General features: G+C 45.9%; 2 protein-coding genes across 4 annotated transcripts in view; one reads left to right on the forward strand and one right to left on the reverse strand.

Annotated features, from left to right (window-relative positions):
* FAM219A (family with sequence similarity 219 member A) overlaps positions 1-14,678 on the reverse strand; it is a 104,138-nt gene extending 89,460 nt beyond the window's left edge. For 2 of the 3 annotated variants that reach the window (XM_072858843.1, XM_072858842.1), the window contains exon 1: positions 14,455-14,678. In XM_072858843.1, the coding sequence (XP_072714944.1) occupies positions 14,455-14,514 (60 nt within the window). In that variant the 5' untranslated portion in view covers positions 14,515-14,678. The remainder of the gene's footprint in view (positions 1-14,454) is intronic. The other variant, XM_072858844.1, reaches the window with a different exon arrangement.
* Positions 14,679-15,035: 357 nt separating this feature from the next.
* DNAI1 (dynein axonemal intermediate chain 1) overlaps positions 15,036-19,508 on the forward strand; it is a 151,822-nt gene continuing 147,349 nt past the window's right edge. The window contains exon 1 of the mRNA XM_072860890.1: positions 15,036-15,068. Within this exon, the coding sequence (XP_072716991.1) occupies positions 15,036-15,068 (33 nt within the window). The remainder of the gene's footprint in view (positions 15,069-19,508) is intronic.

Consider the following 19,508-nt stretch of genomic DNA (forward strand, 5'->3'; position numbering starts at 1 on the left):
TAAAAACTACTAGTTAGACACATTGTGGTAGTTATTCCAAAAGAAACAGCAGAATGAGGACTAGTGCAATTACCAAAATACTCATTTGGAAGTGATCCCATTAAATTTGGTATGACTTACCAGTTAAGCTGAAGGTTTTTTTATCATTATTGGCAATCAAGAGAATTAAGCCCCATACCCTAGTACTGACCAAGGACAAGCACTTCTATCTTTGCGTAATAAAAAGGATGAACTGACTTCAACCTTGAAAAATTAAAGGATTTGTCATGTTTATCAATTAAGATCACAGCCTGAAGTACAGCTTCAGACTGTTAAGAGCAAGTTCTTCAGTTCCGCTAAACCAAAAGAACAAGTTTGCAGTATCAAGGGAATAAAATCTCAGCAAGGGTCTGATACACTTCAGAAGGTCAAGCTTGGAGTGGTATTTAATAGGCCTGCCTCAGCCATGCCTTCTGGCTCTCCGTATGTCAGCATGAAAACATTATCACCACTGCAACCGACTGCTGGTAATTCCCTGTGATGTTAATGAGTTTTGAATTTATGCAAAGTCTCCCGGCAGGTTCTTCCACAATATCTACCAACTGCCATACCAATGGAGGATACCTGTGGTAAAAGCATCTAGCTTTCTCCCAGTTATTAATTAATATAGCAAGCCAGACTTCAGTGGCCATTTGAAAATCTTTCAAAAACCCAAAATCAACTGGCCTGGAAAGGAGGAGTCAACAAAAACGCATCAGGACTTGGTTTTGAGTTCCTACATATCTATTAAAAAAAGCTGAGAACATCTCCCTATAATTCTGACTAATCTTCCACAAAAGACAAGTCAGAAACCAAAAATGAAGTGTTTGATCCTCAAACCAAGTAAGATTTGCAAGAGCTGTCAGGACCTTGTGCAATCAAGTAAATCTGCAACACTAGAATGACCACACAGCCAGATATGGTCTTAGAAGTTGAGAAGTCTGAAGACTTAGCATTGAATTTTTCTACTTTTTACACAATTATCAATGGTCATTCAGCATCAGAGCCACTGTCAAACTGCCACAGCTTAGTAAAAAACAGTAAAATTTCTTGCTCATAACAAATGTATTGGGTTTGTGTGGCAAGGTTTTGGTAGCGGGGGGGCTACAGGGGTGGAAGCTGCTAGACACTTCCCCCATGTCCGATGGAGCCAATACCAGACAGCTCCAAGATGGATCCGCCGCTGGCCAAGGCTGAGCCCATCAGCGATGGTTGGTAGCACCTCTGGCATAACAGATTTAAGAAGGGGTGGGGGAGGGGAGGGAGGAGAACCCTGCACAACTGCAGCCAGGGAGAGGACTGAGAATATGTGAGAGGAACAACTCTGCAGACACCAAAGCCAGTGAAGAAGGAGGGGAGGAGGTGTTCCAGGCACCAGAACAGACATTCCCCTGCAGCCCCTGGTGAAGACCACGGTGAGGCAGGCTGTCCCCCTGCAGCCCATGGAGGTCCACGGTGGAGCAGATATCCACCTGCAGACGCCGGAGCAGGTGGATGCCCCAAGGAGGCTGTGACCCTGTGGGAAGCCCGCGCTGGAACAGGCTCCTGGCAGGACCTGTGGACCCGTGGAGAGAGGAGCCCACACTGGAGCAGGTTTGCTGGCAGGACCTGGGACCAGGACCTTCTGTTCCTGAAGGACTGCACCCCGTGGAAGGGACCCACGCTGGAGCAGTTCGTGAAGAACTGCAGCCCGTGGGAAGGACCCACGCTGGAGAAGTTCGTGGAGGACTGTCTCCCGTGGGAAGGACCCCACGCTGGAGCAGGGGAGGAGTGTGAGGAGTCCTCCCCTGAGGAGGATGGAGGGCAGAGACAACGTGTGATGAACTGACCACAACCCCCATTCCCCGTCCTCCTGCACTGCTGGGGGGAGGAGGTAGAGAAATTGGGAGTGAAGTCGAGCCTGGGAAGAAGGGAGGGGTGGGGCGAAGGTGTTTTTAAGATTTGGTTTTATTTCTCATTACCCTACTCTGACTTGATTGGCAATAAAATAAACTTAATTCCCCAAGTCGAGTCTGTTTTGCCCGTGACAGTAATTGGTGAGTGATCTCTCCCTGTCCTTATCTCGACCCACGAACCTTTTGTTACATTTTCTCTCCCCTGACCAGCTGAGGGGAGTGATAGAGGGGCTTTGGTGGGCACCTGGTGTCCAGCCAGGGTCAGCCTACCACAACACAGAAAAACAGAATCATAAAACAGCTGAGGAAATGAAGTAAGCTAGCCTCAAACGCACACCTCATGCCAGTAAAAGCACCTTGTGCCTCTCCACCGATGTGCTAGGATATTAGGCACCAGCTCCTCAAATGAGCACCACTATATAGGCACATAGTACTAAATATTGCTTCAAGGGTTAATCATTTGGACAACCAAGGGAAAACTTTGGCACTGTTAGAGTCTGTATCATTGACCACTAGTTTCCAGATCAGAGTTGAAAAGAGAGCTGGTGTCTTGGCAACGCACACACATACTTTCTCAGTCTCGTACCCAGACTGAACAACAACCAGGGTCCCAGTCACTGAAAAGAGGTTAAGTGGGCACCTAATTCATGCATCTCCATTTGTCAAATCGAGCACAGCCTATGGCCACAAACCAAGCAGCACGCACTGCAAACTTCACACCTCTGAAAGTCAATACAGAAGCACCTCTAGATTTCGTGTGTGCTACCAGTTAACCTAATGGGACAAACTTTTTTTTCTGGGTTGGTCTCTACCCAAAGAAATTTTCCCCCCAAATTCAGAGATTAATCTTTAAGAATTCAATGTTGCAAATACAGAACTTCAGAGTTAGTAAAAGCTCATATCTGACATTTCCCACTGCAGCACGAGGAAATTTTTCTGCAGAAAGCATGGATTATAAATTCTATGTAGCTACATAGAATCCAAATGAAGCATTCTCCCATAAACAGATAATCTCTTTATAATAATTCTTACATGCACAGCATGAATCATCCCAGTTATTTTCACAATCATTTTACCCTAATTTTTGCAAGAGGTACAAGAAATTCTTTTCACAGAGAAGTGCTTTTGTGATACGGTATCTAAAGTACATCCACTGAAGAGTTTGGCTCTGCTGGAACAGATGAAGACAAACAGCAATATGACTTTTTACTCTATCAGAGCAGCAAAGGAATCGCTAGTGCTTTGCAGAATTCTAGACTATATCTCCAGGCTTTGCATTAACATCCTGAAGTGGCAATTCCTGCCAGTTAAACCTCAGTACCAATGTATCTCAACACGTTTTCAAGAAGAGTTGGACTTCCTCTAACTCCTTTACCATACCCATTCTCCTTAATCCTAGCACAGTGATCAAAACTGCAATCTAAATCCAACTTTTGACAAACACACATTTACAGAAATGGAATCACTAGCAAGCAGTTTCTCCTAGGCTTATCAACTGCCAACAACCCAAGGTGAAGTGCAGCTTTTACATGCTCCAGTGGGCTAGGTGACCTCCATCTTCAAAGCCTGTGAACATGCTGTTCTTATAAGTATTCTCAGGACTGCTATGCACAATATTTTTTTCTTATATAAAGGGAAATTAAGATTAGCGATCTAGACAGACCCACAGACCCAAAAGAGGTTGGTAGGGGGAGAGAGGAACGGTTAAGTCTTTCCCTGGATTACAACACAATTTTGCTGCAAGATTCTTTGAAGTTTAAGAATCCTAAGCTTAGCAAAAAAGTTTTTCCTGCTGCTTCCATACCACATGGATCCTGTGAAAGCCCTGTTACACATTCCCATTCCCATCCCCATCCTGTTCACATACCCCTCAGCTTGTCTCAAGGGATATCATGCTCGGCTTTCTCTTACTTCACATGTATTCCACAGCCAGATGCTATGAGAACCAAGGTTCAGGTATTGTGCGTTCCCTTGTGCTTTTAAAATAAATCCACATTCGCAACCATTGGGGCTCAATGCTACAACTAAAAAGACACTACAGCATTTCGATGACACAGGCTGTACTTACGCTAAATCTATTTTGCCACTGGAACAAAGCTGTCTCACAGAAGCGTGGGACTGGAAGTGCTGCTGCAGAGGGGAGGCTATGCCAACAGAGCTGGTCCCTGGATGGACACAGGAGCACTACGTATTTTGCTGTATACCCGAGACTCTGTACTCCAAACTACACAAACCAAGACTGGAAGGGTGAACCTTCACTAGTTTTGTTCCATCAGCGTGATCACCCCTTTCCATCCCTCAACTGACAAAGCAGTGCCTTCAGAATGTCTATGTGGTGTCCAACTGGAGGGTCTGCTCTGGCCATCACAGACAATGTATTTTCCATTTGCATCACATGCATGTGGTTGGGAAGAAAATCATGCTTTCATACAAAGGAGCGTATTGTTTTTAGGAGCGTCGGTCACAAGATCCTGCCAGACAAAAGCTTTACAATGCTATCTCTGGCCAGGAACACTCCTATTTGTTTTTTCTTTTCCATTAACAACATGCACCCCATGCAATGTAGACCTCTCTCCATCTCTCCCCCGTTTCTCAGGTGGTCAGTCTGCTCAGACAGCTCCTTGGATGTTCAAGTTCTGCAGACTTCAGAAATCTTGACATTTGTCTTTTACTACACCTCAAGCTACCTGCAACAACTGACCACAAAACAAGTTTCAGATTAAAAGTTAAGCCCCACGATTGAGCCACTACCAATGAGGATAAGCCCCCCAGGTATTAAAATAGTAAGTACATTCCTCTACTGCATTAACCACTGCAGGCAAAAGCTTTATACTCAGAGATTTCTAACCATGGCCACAAACATTACGATTTGACTTATGGAACTTCTCTGCTCACACAGAATTCAAACATTTTCTGAATAAATGAGCATCACCACTATGGTTCCTGTGCATTTTGTTTGTTTGGCAGTCTGTCAATATAAAGAACACTTTGAGGAGCAGACTGGGTTTACTGGACTCTGGTACCCCTCTTAGTGACACATATATATAATTTTTTTTTTTTTTTAAGATATGGTGACCTTAAAGAACATCTCACACCACCGCAGAGCAAGACAGCAATAATCATTTCAGTTAGGAGCTCAGCTAGCAATTCAGCAGCACTGGGAGGCTGAGCAAGAGTGGATTTGAATCTCCTTTCCTCCTCATCTCTAACAGATATTAGACCTGCATGTTCTGACATGCTCTAAGAAGCTGCTTTGCTAGAACTAGCTTGGCTCAAAACATGGCAAGTTTCATCTGCTTCCCTTGTCCTATCATTAGTCTGCTGTAAGACTGGTACATCAGCCAAAGAGTCAAACCAACATAGTTCACTGTCTGGGGACATGATTTAAGCAATACTAACCAAAGAGCTTAGGCAAGCATAAATCAATTTCTTCTGATTTTACAAACATGGGTCTAACCAACAAGTCCTTTCAAATACTGCGATACACTGCCAGTGTGCTCTTCCGCAAGGACTGCAGTACTTTCTCACTTTGAGGGGAAAAAAGGAAGCCACAGTACCTTAAGTCTGAGAATACTACCACAGAGGTGCACACAGAAACATGAAAAATTTCAAGTTACCTTGGACAACTGTGCATAGGAGTGAAATGAAGAACTGATGAAGACACAAAAATAATTGCATTTAAGGAAGCTAAAGATACTTGATCCACCAGGAAAAAAATATCTTCTACTGGCCAACTGTAAGAGACCTGTTTGAAAGCAAGAAGCAGGAAAGGCCACCACCAAAGCAGGCTATCTCATCCCAGCTCAAAGGCTCTTCCAATGCCTGTGGCAAACTTAGTGAACAAACAGACACCACACCATTCCCCAAATTCACTGGGGAGTAGGGGAGGAAACAATAATTAGGTCAGCATAAGCATCTCTGACATTGAGACAGGAACCAAGATTTGTTTTCACCTGGGGCCACATACAAAAACCTGAAACAAGACATAACCTAAGTAAATGGTTTATACGAATATGGGTGTACTAAGTCACTAACCTACATTCCCATGCAATCAGTAAACACACAAGACAGAGAGAAACGATGATCATTAGAACACCGCTGCTGTGCTTGGCTTAGGAAAAGAGACTGTCTACAGGATTTATTAGACTGAATGCTCCAGAGCCCAAAAGGTCAGTTGCTCATATTAATCGATCTTAGCTCAGGAAGGACACTGAAAAGAAACTGAGAAAAACAGTGTCAGACAAGCACAAGGCAAGACATTGTATCACGCCCAAGGAGGAATGATTCACATCTGATGGTCCTGGACACTGAAAGAAACAGAAGCTTGACGGAAGAGCTCTAACACAGTCTATTCTGGAAGCAAGCTTTGGGAAGTATGTGGGGAGAGATTGCAGACTGCTGATGAGGTTAGTGCTACCTGCTTCAGCACTGCACACAGTCTCTGAACAACGTGCTCTGGCAGGCAGATGCTACTGGGTTACAGGAGTTACTTGGTGGCTAGTTATTTGATAGCCTGACCTATACTACGGCTTTGTTGACATGTTTTCTCCACTAACTCCAGACAGACAACTTGTCAACAGCCATAATAAAGCTGCAGCTATGCAGTAGAACTTACTAAGCTCAGGAAGAATTTAAGTATGTTCTAGCAAAATAACTTGTTCACAGGCAAAGAGGCTGCACCTCCACTAGACAGCCTGCCAGTACAGCTGGAGTAGATTTTTAAGACATAACAAATAATACTCACCCTTTTCCCTTCTGTATAGGAAATAAGGTCTTACCCGTTTTTAGAGAGCCAATGCTCTTCTCAACAAAAGCAGTTTGTGCTGCCTTCAGCTTTACTACTGAAAATAACACACTTTTCTCAGTCCACAACTAAGATGACTCTGCAACTTACTTAGTAAAAGCAGTTGGGACTGCTTTTACTTACTTAGTAAAAGCCAGTATACTCTGCATGTTTTAAGAGAGCATTTCTTCACAAAAAAGTTTCCCAAAGTGATAAACCTTGCTATCCTGTGAATCAGTGATGGATGTGTCCAAAAGCTGAGCAGATTCCCTAGCAGGTACTCTTCAAAATAAAGAAAATTTCCACCAACAATTTCATTCACTCCAACTCACTATCCTCAGAGTCAAACCAGTGAAGCAAATGCTTCCTTTCTATTGCATCCTAAAAAATGGACACCGATCCATTGCACAAGATTACACTTTAAATCTCAGAAAGAATAATGGTCAGGGAGACTACACAGGGTTCAAGCTAGAACTGACAGATTTACTAGTTGCAAGTGGCTGCATCACTATGATGTCAATTTTATAGTGACAGATACAGAATAACCTCAGAGGGACCTTATTTTAAAAATGGCACAAGACTTCACCGAAGATGCATGGCATGTGTGAGTGTGAGGGGAAAGCATAGACATGTTTCTACAGACTGTCTGTGGAAAGTGACAGATAATTGATCTGCATAGAAGCTGAAAGACAACTACTCCAGCCAAGGTCTTAAAATTTCTGGAAAAAACAGACTGACTGACTGACTCCCAGTCCTGCCATTAGCCAGCTCCACTCTTAATCCCCTGCCCCACAGATCAAACCAGTGATGGGGTCTCTTCCTCTGTTCTTATCAAGTTCAGTCTTCAATTTCACCACAAGGAAGATGTAACTCCAGAGAGGCCACATGCGCCCTACAACCCCGTTGGGAAGCTGAGGGCTTTCCTTGAATGAAGGCCTGCAGAATTAAAGGCACGCGCTGCTCTCCTCTCACCCTGGCATTTTGCTCATCTTGTCTGCCTCTTTATGGACCTGCCACTACCTACTGGCAGAGAGAGTATACAGCTCTACCAGTAGCAGAAATTGGTGTCTGAGTAGATATTAATATCAAGCTACAGATAATGAGCTCTTGGGAGTTATGGAAGAATCCCAAGAGAGGACTGTGCAGATTACTTCTTCATAGAGTTCAGTGCCCCTTTTTAAACACCTTTCTTCCCTCAAGAAGATATTTCCAAACATGACTGGCAGAACAACCATAGTCAGAGTTTGTACAGAGAAGTGGAGAAGAAGAAACAGTGTGCCTGCAGAAAGAGTGCAAGCCAGAACATGCTCCTGCATCCTGACAGGTCATCTTGTAGCTACAGCAGCCGCATCCCTTACCACAGTCATTCAGAAGCCTGTGCTGGACCACTGCTGGAGTTTCAACCTGGCCTGAGGTGGTAATAAAAATGCTCCTGTACCTCTGTACCAAAGGCCTGATACGGGACAGGACAGAACCCCAATGAGCTGAAGTATTCAGGGAGGTAATCTTTAGACTACTGCTATAGATGACACTGCAGCACATCTAAACAGGCTGTATAATTAAAAGCAGCACTATCTGAAATAGTTCTATTTCAGAAGCCATAGTACTGCAACATTACAAATCTCATGTACTGTAAGCATTTCCAAAACATATAGCTGTGTAACCCCTGGGCTACATTACAATGAATATACATAAGGATGACATTTTCATTTTAGAAGCTTTTTCTTTCTAGAAAGATGAGTTTCTTGTGTATCTGCACTACAGACCTAATGTTATATTAACATACTATTTCTAAGCCCTACAGGTATAACCTTTCCTTTCACTTCTTAGTTACTTTTTGTTTTCTATTTTTAGGTTTTCCCCGTTTTAGGGATGTACCTGACAAAACAAAGACATCTTAACACACAGAACAACCTTCCTAGGATGACATAGTCAATATTTTCCAAAAATAAAGAATGCAGATTCTATAAGCATGCTGAGCACTCATATGGTCTGCTGACTAAAATTATAGTTCATTTTTTAAAAACTAAGTATCCAGTAGATAATCTAATTTTTTCTTTTCTGTTTTTCTCTTCTAGTGTTCAAAAAAAATGTATAGAAATGCATCTTCTGTATCTTCAAAGTTTCTGGAAATTTTACACCTCCAGGACCAGCGTAGATTTGGCATCTCAGCTAAAAAGCTAACAGCATCACTGTAGGTAGGATGTGGCTAAGCAAAATCCTTAGGTTGGCTGTCATCATCACAAGTACAGCTCCCAGCCTGAGGTCCCAAAGCCTGGCCACAATGCTTCAGAATGAGATATAAGAACCATCAGCCCAATTTCTCTGGAAAGAGCTCCCATTTTTCACATGGGCCAAGAAACGGGAAACTGAAATACTGCATTCCAGCTGCCACTTTCAGAAAGCGAGCCAAAAATCTCAGGAGTTTGTGTCAAAGCTCCTATGAAGCTGCTGCACTTTGACAGGTGCTTTTTCTTAGGAAAAGTCATACTGGTGCCATGTGGGCAAGAGCACTTTTACTCTACTTCCATTTTTGTGCTAAGAACAGAAACTGCCTCCACCCGTGTACGAGAGCAATGTGTGATCCAACACTGTCATCTGTCAGTTTGCCATCATATGCCAGCCAGTGGTGTATGCTAGAGACACAGACTCAGGAGGGTTTCATGTACCGGCAGAATTCAAGATACAACGCCACTGCATCGTGCTCGGTACATTTCGTTTCAACAAAAATACTGAGGATTTTGCAAGAGTTTATTTAACCTAACAACACAAAACATAGACTTATACATCACAGGGAGAGCATGTAGTGAGGCTTCAGTGCTGAAGAAAAGATGGGTCTACATATAATTACAGGCTCCCCCATTCCTATTTCAAAGAGTATTCTAATCCTTTTTCTCTGCAGCATCCTCACTGTGCAAGTGTCCCTTCATCTCTCTCTCTAATATCTACCTCTGTAATGAGAATTATATGTTAGGAAACCTTCCTGAGAAAAAACTTAGAGAACACAAACCAACACCAATCATCACAACAATGCACTGACAACAACAGACTGGGAAAAATTGTCTAGTTGGAAGTTAACACGACAAACACCAACCCCATCAGCCAAGATAGCTACCTACCAAGTATAAGTGTCCCAGAAATAATGAAGTTCAGGCCCCATCACACCATGCATCCCTGCAATGCTGGAAATTGGCTTTATCTGAAACTAACCCACTACCCAGCAGCTAACGAAGAGAGCACTTTTTGTGAGTGCAGAAGGATCATGACAAGCTGAGTCGGAGATCGAATAGAAACTAAGCGGAACAGTGTTTCCACAGTTGAGCTTGCATCATGTTGATAGGGAAGGCATGATACTAAGCATTAGGAGTAAAAACCCATTGTAAATAAGTTTATATTAATTTGAAGAGGCGGGCATTTTTGGAATGGAAGCCAAGAGCCACCAGTATCCAAGACAGGAAATGGGGATCAGAACAGACCATCCCATTCTCATGGAAAGGTGCCATGTGAACGTGATCAAGTGCCAGTTACCAGCCTTTCTTCCCTTCCATGATGAATATGTCCAGAATTGTGTCACAATATCAAAATATGCAGAGTAATGTGTCTTGCAAAGATGTGAAACACTGGACCTCATCCCATCCTACAACCTGCTCATGTTTAACCAGGGTCTGTATGCCATCCTGTCCATCTGGCCACAGCAACTCCCTCATTAAGTCCTGTGCTGAACCTTTCCTTGGGTCTGCATTAGTACACAGCAGTTCCCATAACATGTTTGTAGAGGTCAAGCAGAGTCAAGACAGCTTGCTTGACTCTGCAATGCTTATCCAAACAGGCTGGAGAGAGGAGGAAATGATTGCCCACCTTCTTAACTTCATATCACTGCATCTGATGCAAAGGGTAGGAGATCACATATGAGAGAGCTGGCCACCGTGCAGCCTGCAGACTAAAAGCTTCCCGGCTCTGCAACACAACCCCTATCTGACTTGTTATTAGCAGAGAGAAACTTGCAGCAACCAGGGATTCTGGTAGGTTTTGTCAGAGCAAGCAGTACTCCACACAGCTCCAGTCTGTGCTAGTTAGGTGCTGCCTTAGCCTTGCAATGAGACACCAATTCAGCCCTTGGCTGGACAAGGCTGTCAAAGAGAGAAGGTTCTCCCACCAGACACATTTGAATTTTAAAGAAGTTACTTTTGCAAAAAGCCATGGATGCGTCAGGTTCTCTGTCCCTGCTCAGTAAATACAACACTGGTTATTGTCAGGATGTATACTCAGTGGACACCAGACATTGGTGTACTATCACCCCTGACAGACAGTTGATCAATAGTGCCAGTATCAGTGGCAGGTTTGGAGGCTAAGGGGCTCAGAAAGGCTTCAGACTACTTTCTAAGAATGGCTTCCCTTCAGCATTTAACAGCCGTACCTATCTCTTAATTTTGAACATTAGCAGATCAGCAGGCCTGTTTGTCAGATGGTTTCTAGGCAGATCACCAGCAGTTATCCTGGAGTTCAGCATAAAGACATCAAAAGCTGACACTATCTACACAGATGAATAAGACATTCAAAAGCGTGCATGCTGGTCAACAACACAAAGTTTTTAAGGATTTCAAGCAAAGCCTAGCTTCACAAACCTCACTTCCAGGATACTTCTCACACTGCCAGGTACTGGCCAGGCTCAGAGGGAACAGTACCCTCCTAGGTCACCCTCTAGCTGGAACAGGATGAAAAAACATTTCATATAGTGTATGCACTTCAAATCAAGCAAGGAACCTTCTCTTCTGTATTTGCTTTCAGCAGGGGATCATCTTTCAAAACTTTTTTTTATAGCTTCAGTGGCAGTTTACAATGACTCTTAGGTCTCACGTAGAAAACAAACTTCTACCTCAGCCCTTTGGATGCGGAAAAGGCTGCCAATCTCATCTCTCCCTGAGACCATGTGGAACTGAAAGCTTTTACACTGGGAAGAAGAAACAAGTAGTCCAAGATGCTAAGGTTATTCTGCACTTTAAAGTATAGGATGGGAGGGAGAGGGAAGGGACAAATGGTAACTGTAACAGAACAAAGCAGCAGTACTGGGCAGAACCATGTCACTCAAGCAAATTAGTGTGATAAACCTCAGCTGAACTGCAAGGATTCTTCCAGGCATCCAGTCCCTACTTGCAAGGTACAGACCAGGAGCTACAACGCAGAGGAAGCCACTGGAAATGCTGTACCAGACTTGTTCTGTCCCAATTCTGAGCCCAATGCTAGCATTTCCAGGCACGTGGAAGAATCCTACACACCCAGTCACAGCAACAGCCCCTCACATTCACAAGGTTTCACTATGAGCTTCATTAGTTAAAAATCAACTGAAACCCTGAAGCACAGGTTCAAAGTATTCTTTTAATACAAGTGTTAAAGCCCTTTGTGAAAATTTCCTAATTCTTGGCTGCTGAAGAAGGGAAGGAAACCTGCTTCCTAAGCTTACTATCGCTGCTGCACAATATACCATCCTATCCTGAGACACCAGGGTTGGACCAGACGACCTCTTTGGGTTCTGCTCACTCCATGTCCATGCAAACATGCATGAATGTGCCAATTCCACTCCTCCACTATTATCATGGGGTTTTTGGGAAATACTTTTTTGCAGTATTTTTTGTCTGCCAACAGCTTTTCTAAACTTGCTAATCTCACTACTATGCCCACCGCCCTCAATAAAATGAATAAAGAGGACCAGCATTGTCACATCTGTTGCCTCTGCTTGGTAAAAACACACACAACAAGTAGGGCATGCAACAAGCGCACGTCAGCTTATATGGACAATTTTCTTCCCCACCACAAAGATTAGAAGCTACAGAACGAAACAACAACAAAAACCAAGCTAAAAATATTTTCACAATTTGTCAACACTCCCACCATAAGAAAAGTGTTTTTCTTGTCACTGAGGGGTAATTTGAATCTTTCTGTTCACAAGACAATTACTGTGTTCTCAACTTTTTACAAACACTAGCTGCAACAAGAAACTGAGGACTGGTACATCGACTCTAAATAATGTACAGTTTGATATACTGGAAATCTCAGTAGTATCTTCAGTGCTAACATGAACCTGCCAATAACCTATCCTCACCTGCTGTCAAAAGGATCTGTGCAAGTATTCCACTGAAGTTCTTTCCACCTTTCCAAACATTTCATATCCCCGTCTCACATAATCAGACGCTCAGATGGAATTTGCTTACTCCATGTGCCAAAGGGAATCAACATCTTGAGTGAGTCAGCCTGTTATCCAGCTTTCACTTCAATGCCAAGGTGAACTGTATTTCAACAGGTCCCAGGTTACACATAACAACACACCTTCAGGCAGAGAGTGAGGCAGACAGGAGTAAGGGGAGAGGAATACACAAGGGAATCTCTCCCAGATGGGAAACAGAATTGGACAAACACATTCAAGTGTTCTGTGGCATGCAGCTGGCGCACAACACATACACAAGCAAGCCTGTAGCGTCAAAGCAAAGCAGCTACATGCTCCTAAGAAGTCTTGGACTACTTGGTGATGATCTAGCATCTCCCATGGCTGCCAGCCAGCTGGCCTTCCTTCCTAAGTGTTGTTTCATAAGCTAACAAAAGCCTGGGACCACTCTACCTGCCCATTTATGCAGCCACAAAGTCCCATGAGCCTGTATACTTCCTTCTCTGCAAAGATTCCCCAGGCTCCCATGTGGTAGTGTAACCATTATGTCAACCTCTTCAGAGCTCATTAATTGAGTATAATTGTGTCTATGAAGTGAAAAAACATCCTGAAATGAAAAACACATGCCCTGGCATGGGGAGGAAAAAAAGCAGAAAAAAGAACCCAACCAAACCCTCACAGATTACTTTTTTTATGTAAAAAATTCTATGTGAGCAAAATTAATTTGACAAAGATGTTTCTTTGCAAAACACCTGGACTTTTCTAACAGCAGCTTTGCACTGAAAGCAGTGGCTATAAAATCAGCCACGGAGAACGTCCTGCAGCTTCATACCACAGCTTGCACCGGACTCGCGTATTTCACAGCCATGCCATGCAGCTATCCCGTCCCTGGGGAGCACCGCTACCCGCAGCTCCCAGACCAGACTGCGCACAAACACTGCCTCATTCTTCCCCCAGATCTCACGTATTTTGTAAAAGTCAACTAAAACCCCACCAGCCCTCTGTGCCTCCAGCTTCTCGGGTGCTCTGGCTGCCCGTCCCTCCCAGGCCGGGCTCCTCACTCTCACCGCCGCTTCCCACCCCCCTGGGGCACTCCCGTGCCGGGCGCTGGAGCCCACCGGCCGAGGCGGCGGGAAACACCCGCCCCATGCGCCAGCCAGGCCGGGATGCTCCGGGCCGTCGCTGCGTGTGGAGAAGAGACGTTTCCACCGAGGCAGGAGCAGAGCCGCTGCCGCTCGCCCGCCCCCGCCCTCTCCGCGGGCGGCTTCTGGCGTTGCTACCGACGGCGCCCGGGGAGATGCCAGGAGAGGAGGAGGAGGAGGGGGGCACGACGGAAGGGCCGGGCGGGCAGCCGTGACCACGGGCGCCCCGAGATGACACAGCAGCCGCCGCTGGGCACGGCGCCGGGGCCCGGCGGGGATGGCGGCGGCGGCGGGGGCGCTGAGGGGACGGCCGTTACATAACGGTCGCGGCGCGCGGGCCCGACCTCAGCACCGCGGCCCCGCAGCAGCGACACCCGTCCCCCCCGCTCCGCGCCCGGACCCCCGGTGAGGCGGCGGCTCCCGGGGACAGCGCGGCCCCGTCCGCCCGCCCCTCACCAGCGGCTGCATCTCGGCGCGCACGGCGGGCACCTGGAACCGGTCTATCTCCTCCATCATGGTGGCGGCGGGCCTGGGGCGGGGCGGGGCGGGGCAGGCGGGAGGGAGGGAGGGAAGAAGGGCGGACGGGCGCGGGGAGGCTCCTCAGGCGCCGAAGGACGACGACGACGCCGCCGCCGCCGCCCGCCGCGCCTGCTGCCTCATCGCCGACGCCGCCGCTCACCGCCGAGGTGACTCAGCCGTGCCGCTTCCGGGTCCGGCAGCCGCTGCCCCGCCCCTCATTTGCATATTCATGTTCGGGGTGGGGCCACTGTCAATAATTCCGGGGCCCGGATGCTCGGTTCCCCGCGGCCCCCGCCCCGCCGCCGCTGGGACGTACCATTCCCTCCCTCGGGGGGAGCGCTGGCACTGCGGGCGGGGGAAAGCCAGGGCCGACGGCATTCTGCGGCCGGATTGGCGGCGCGCCGCTTCCGGCGCGTTGCCATGGTTGCCGCTATCAACTTCCGGCCGGCGGTTGGCCGGGAGGGCGCGGGGCTGCCGCGAGGAGCGGCCGGTGGCGGAGAGCCGCTGCGGCAGCCGCCATGCCAGCCAAGGCGGGCGACAGGCACCGACAGGTAAGGGCCTGTCCTGAGCGGGCATCGTAGCAGGGCGGCGCCGCGCTCCCGTGTGACAGCACAGTGGTGACGTCACCACCGGCGTCGTGACGTCAGCCCCCCGAATGACGTCACTGCAGTGCCTCCTGCAGCGGGAGATGGCGGTTCACACGAGGGAACGTCGCTCTGCAGCCCCGCTCTGGCTCTGCCGCCCTCAGCTCCTGCTCTGAATGGGTGCCACGGTGTCACTGGTGTGACACCAGGCCCACGATGACATCACCATTCCCAGAGCCACCACACGTTACATCACCATGCGTAGCCCAGCTCATTTCCCTTCAGGGTGCCATGCAGAGCTGTAACCCCGGAGGGCTGGGTGAGACACGGGGACGCGGCACAGCCCCCCTTGGCACTGCTTACTGCGTGGTTACATCATGTTGCATCACTCTGTCCCTGCGCCGAGGTATGTCATCACCCTGCCAGTGACACCCTACATGTTCTGTGGCATTTCTACACACCCTATTCAGGCAAACCAGCATGTCCCAAAGCCGCAGCACCCCACACTGTGTCACTGTACTGTTGCAACCCTGTGAGACTACGAAGTCCTCAGACACCATTGTCATGCCATTTCATCGCTGTTACAGCATATGATGATACTTCCCTTCCAGGGCAGGTTTTAATGCACTTGAAGTGTCCCCAGTTTGCCAGAGAATCTTTCAGGGACACTGAGCAGACAAGTTGAAATCCCTGCTTTTAATTTTTTTTTTTTAATTCTTTCAATTATACGTAGCTGTAACTTTTATCACACTCCTTTTGTTTTACTATTTGGCCTTCTCTCAGTTCAGACAATGAAGCGAGGTCATCTGCTAACCTTCGTGGCCCTAACCCTGCTCTGGGAGCAGCGGTAGGAGTGGATGTGTCTGTGAGACCTCACTGTCTGCCTTCGGGCTCTGCGTGGGCATGTCTGCGTGCGTCCCCTCCCACCATGAAGGGCTCAGTCAGATTCATTCCTGGATCTCACCTACTATTGGACTATCAAAGTGTTTGATTTAAAAGCAGAATACAAGCTGGCTGATAAAACCCTTTTCGTAACAGATTTAGGTCAGTCCCAAAGTATTTGATCTTTGGGATGGGGGGAAGAGGGTTATTACAGGTGGCCCAGAAGTGACCAAGAACAAGCAGCCTACTTCCTCAGCCCTGAACGTGTGCCAGAAAGCCATAACTGATCAAGGAAAGCAGAAGGAAAAAGAGAGGGACCCACATGATGGTCCAGAGCTGTGAGGTGGTAGCTTGAGATTCCTGGGCAATCCCCTGGCCAATCACAGGTCTGTGACAGGGTCTGGACAGCAGGAGCTCTTTCAACGAGGGAAGAGCCACTCTTGCTGATCATCTAATCCCCATCTAGTTACCCAAGGGTGTTTCATCTTGTCTGTGGTTTATCCACTCCACAGCTGTGTTGACTCTGTACAGACCTATGCGACCTCTGAAGCTGGAGCTAATAAACTCCACTAAGTGTGAGCTGACTTTGCAGAGCCTGATCACATCTCCCTGCTCCTGCAACCAAGGGTTGGAGCACAAAATCCAGAGTACTGAAATGGTTCCTCATGGCCCCCCAAGTCTCTGGGAGCCATCTGGGTGTTTCTGCACGTGTGGTAGGAGGGCTTGTGGGCTTTAGAGTAGGCAAGAGTAAGAGAGGATCGCTGTGACATTCCTAATCTTCTATAAGAAGTACTAGTAATTATCAAGTTACAAAGGGCTTTATGAAGTTTGCAAAGAGCACAAATTCAGAACCAAAACCCACATCCAGTCCTAGATAATGAAGGTGTTTATGCTAAAATGGTAAAACCCATTAATAATAATAATAAGAGTAATAATAATAATAATAATAATAATGATACCAACTAAACCTGGGATGAAATGCTTGCTCTGAATTTCAGTTTCTTTGAATTTTAGAATTTCCACATAAATATTTTCAATCATTTTCAGTAGCCATTATCTCAAATATTCTGAAATGGAGATGCTTTGATTCCAATGTTATTTTAAAAACTTAATTAATGTGCTGTAAAGGCATTCATTTTATTTTAAAGCTCTTGGAACATCATAAACTGTTTAAACTCTTAGGATTTTTGGCTTTTCACATAACTTTCATTACAATAACTTAAAAGACCATAATTTTAACTTGTCCTGTATTGCCTTTCCTATATTTGCCTTGAGCTTGTTAAATCTGATTGCTGTTTCATGTCCCTTTATCTACTAGAATATTCCAGTGGAAGAGTTGTGTGGCTCTGGAGTCCAGAGGCTTTTGCCTCATTTTCCCTGACTCAAAATATAGCCCATATCTCTGTGGCTTTGGGAGTCCGGGGAGTGGACGGCTGTGTCTGTGCACTACTCGCTGCCCAGTCAGGGCCTGATGATTGCTATTTACGGGGCCCTGACGGCCACTGTAAAATAAATTGGTGAGTCAAGGTCTAGATCCCAGTTCTTGACAAGAAAATCAACTTTGAAAATATGTGAATAAGCTCATGCACTTCTCCCTGGTATATGCTCCTCCTCTCTGCCAGTGTTTGTAGTGAGGCAGGAAACAAGCCTGCTACTTGTCAGTGAGGCTGGTTTTTCTGCTGAGCATCATTTCCATAGACTTTCTGTCCTTGTCCCTTTCATTGCTAATTCTCCTCTAGCACTGTGGTCTTTTCACCTATCCCTGTGCTTTTAATTCCTCTGTTTCCTATATATTGCTTTGTTCTGCTCTGCCTCCTAGATTTTTCATTGCTGACTGGTTTCCCTTTGAAAATTTTCTTTCTGAGATTGTTCTCAAAGCTGAGATATTTACCTGAACACTATCAGGTCCTTCCCTTTTACTGCGTGTCACTTCCAGCCCCTCCTTTGCTTTCATGGCTGTGTGTTCTTCAAGTGCTTTGTGATCAATTCTTCTTTTTTTCTTCTTTTCCCTTACAGGTGGTGGTTGCCTGCCCTTCTTCTGTGCCTGTCTTGTATCTGCCTTCTTCTCTGACATCAGTTTCTTGCTTTATTTCACTCTTTTTTTCTTTATCCGGGTGACTTCAACCTCCACTTCAATCTCCAGCCACCTGATGTCTTTTTCTTTTTCTTTGAAAGAAATCTCCCATATTCCTGAGTGAAATTATGTCAAAATCCAGTTGGCCATCAGAGATAAAGGCTGTGGCCTTCCAGATGAATCATTTGACTTGATCTGAGCCTTAATTGGAAGCATCTTTAGGCACTGGTATTTTTGTGTACATTAATAAGGAACATGTTTCAGTGTTCGAAGTCTGTTAAAATAATTGGGTGTGTCTGGATCTTTGTGTTCCTGATGCAGCTTTGTAAATAATAATACCTATGTATGCTCTGTACTTCAATAACATCCTTCCTTTCAGGTATGAAATGTGTTATGCACAACTGAGCTCCACAGCATTTTGGAAGATGTAGAATTATGGAAAGGCATAAGCCAACATCCCTGCATCAGACTGAAGATTCTCAGCCCCCCTGAAAATGAGGTCTTGAGTATGACAAACAGAACACTCAGAAGCAGGGTATTCTTTAAAAACACTGACCTGTGTGGCATGTGCACAGACATGCAGAAAGTTGTTGATAGGACAGGGAACAGCACCCTGTTAGCCTGGTGTCAGTCCCATGCATGGTCCTGGGTGGTGAGAGAAAGTGGCCAACAACTTTGAGATTGTTATTTTAAACATGGTTATCAGGTATGCCGTTGGAGGTGTTCATTCCAGATTTCCCTGTCTTTGCTTTGTGGCTCAAGTAAAAGCCTTGTGTGAGCAATGGAGAGCACCCTGTACTGCTGTGTACCTCTGCGACTGAACCCACCCCAAGGAGAAGCAAGATTTGGTTATGGTTTCTTAACTGACATTGCATACACTTCTTTGCATTTGCAGTGTGAAAAACCAGACTGGCTGGTCTTATCACGTAGGGACAACTCCACTGTCAGGTCACTGATGCAACAGGTCACTTATGCAGTGTTAAGAAAACATCTGAATTTGGACAAGGAGGCATTTCTCATTACACTTGACTTGTGGTCTTGCACCCACTGACATGTAAGCAGCTGCTTTGCTGTTCAGCAAGTTGTCCAAGAGAAACAGAGACCCCCTCCCCAAGCACAGTCAACAGACACATTTTACCTTTTTGCCAGCAAAGGCTTTTAAGGTGCTTACTGGCTCTTAAACATGCATTAAACCATCCATGGAATATAAAATAAACATTCAGTTTAGTGTCTCTCAGAAAACAGAATATAAAATGTATTGGCAAATAGCTCTTAAATTGGCATCCCTAGTGAGTGTAAATGGATGTCTGCTGCAGGGCAGGCTAGAAGTCACTTCACTTCCTTTGGCTTTGTTTCCATTCCGTGCTTTTCTGCTTCTTGTGCTGAGCGGTGGTTTACTATGGAGAGTGCTAATATTCAAAACAAGAATAAAAAGCTAGCAGGAAATTATT

Source organism: Ciconia boyciana, chromosome 4 (genome assembly GCF_034638445.1).
Source record: "Ciconia boyciana chromosome 4, ASM3463844v1, whole genome shotgun sequence".
Taxonomy (NCBI): domain Eukaryota; kingdom Metazoa; phylum Chordata; class Aves; order Ciconiiformes; family Ciconiidae; genus Ciconia; species Ciconia boyciana.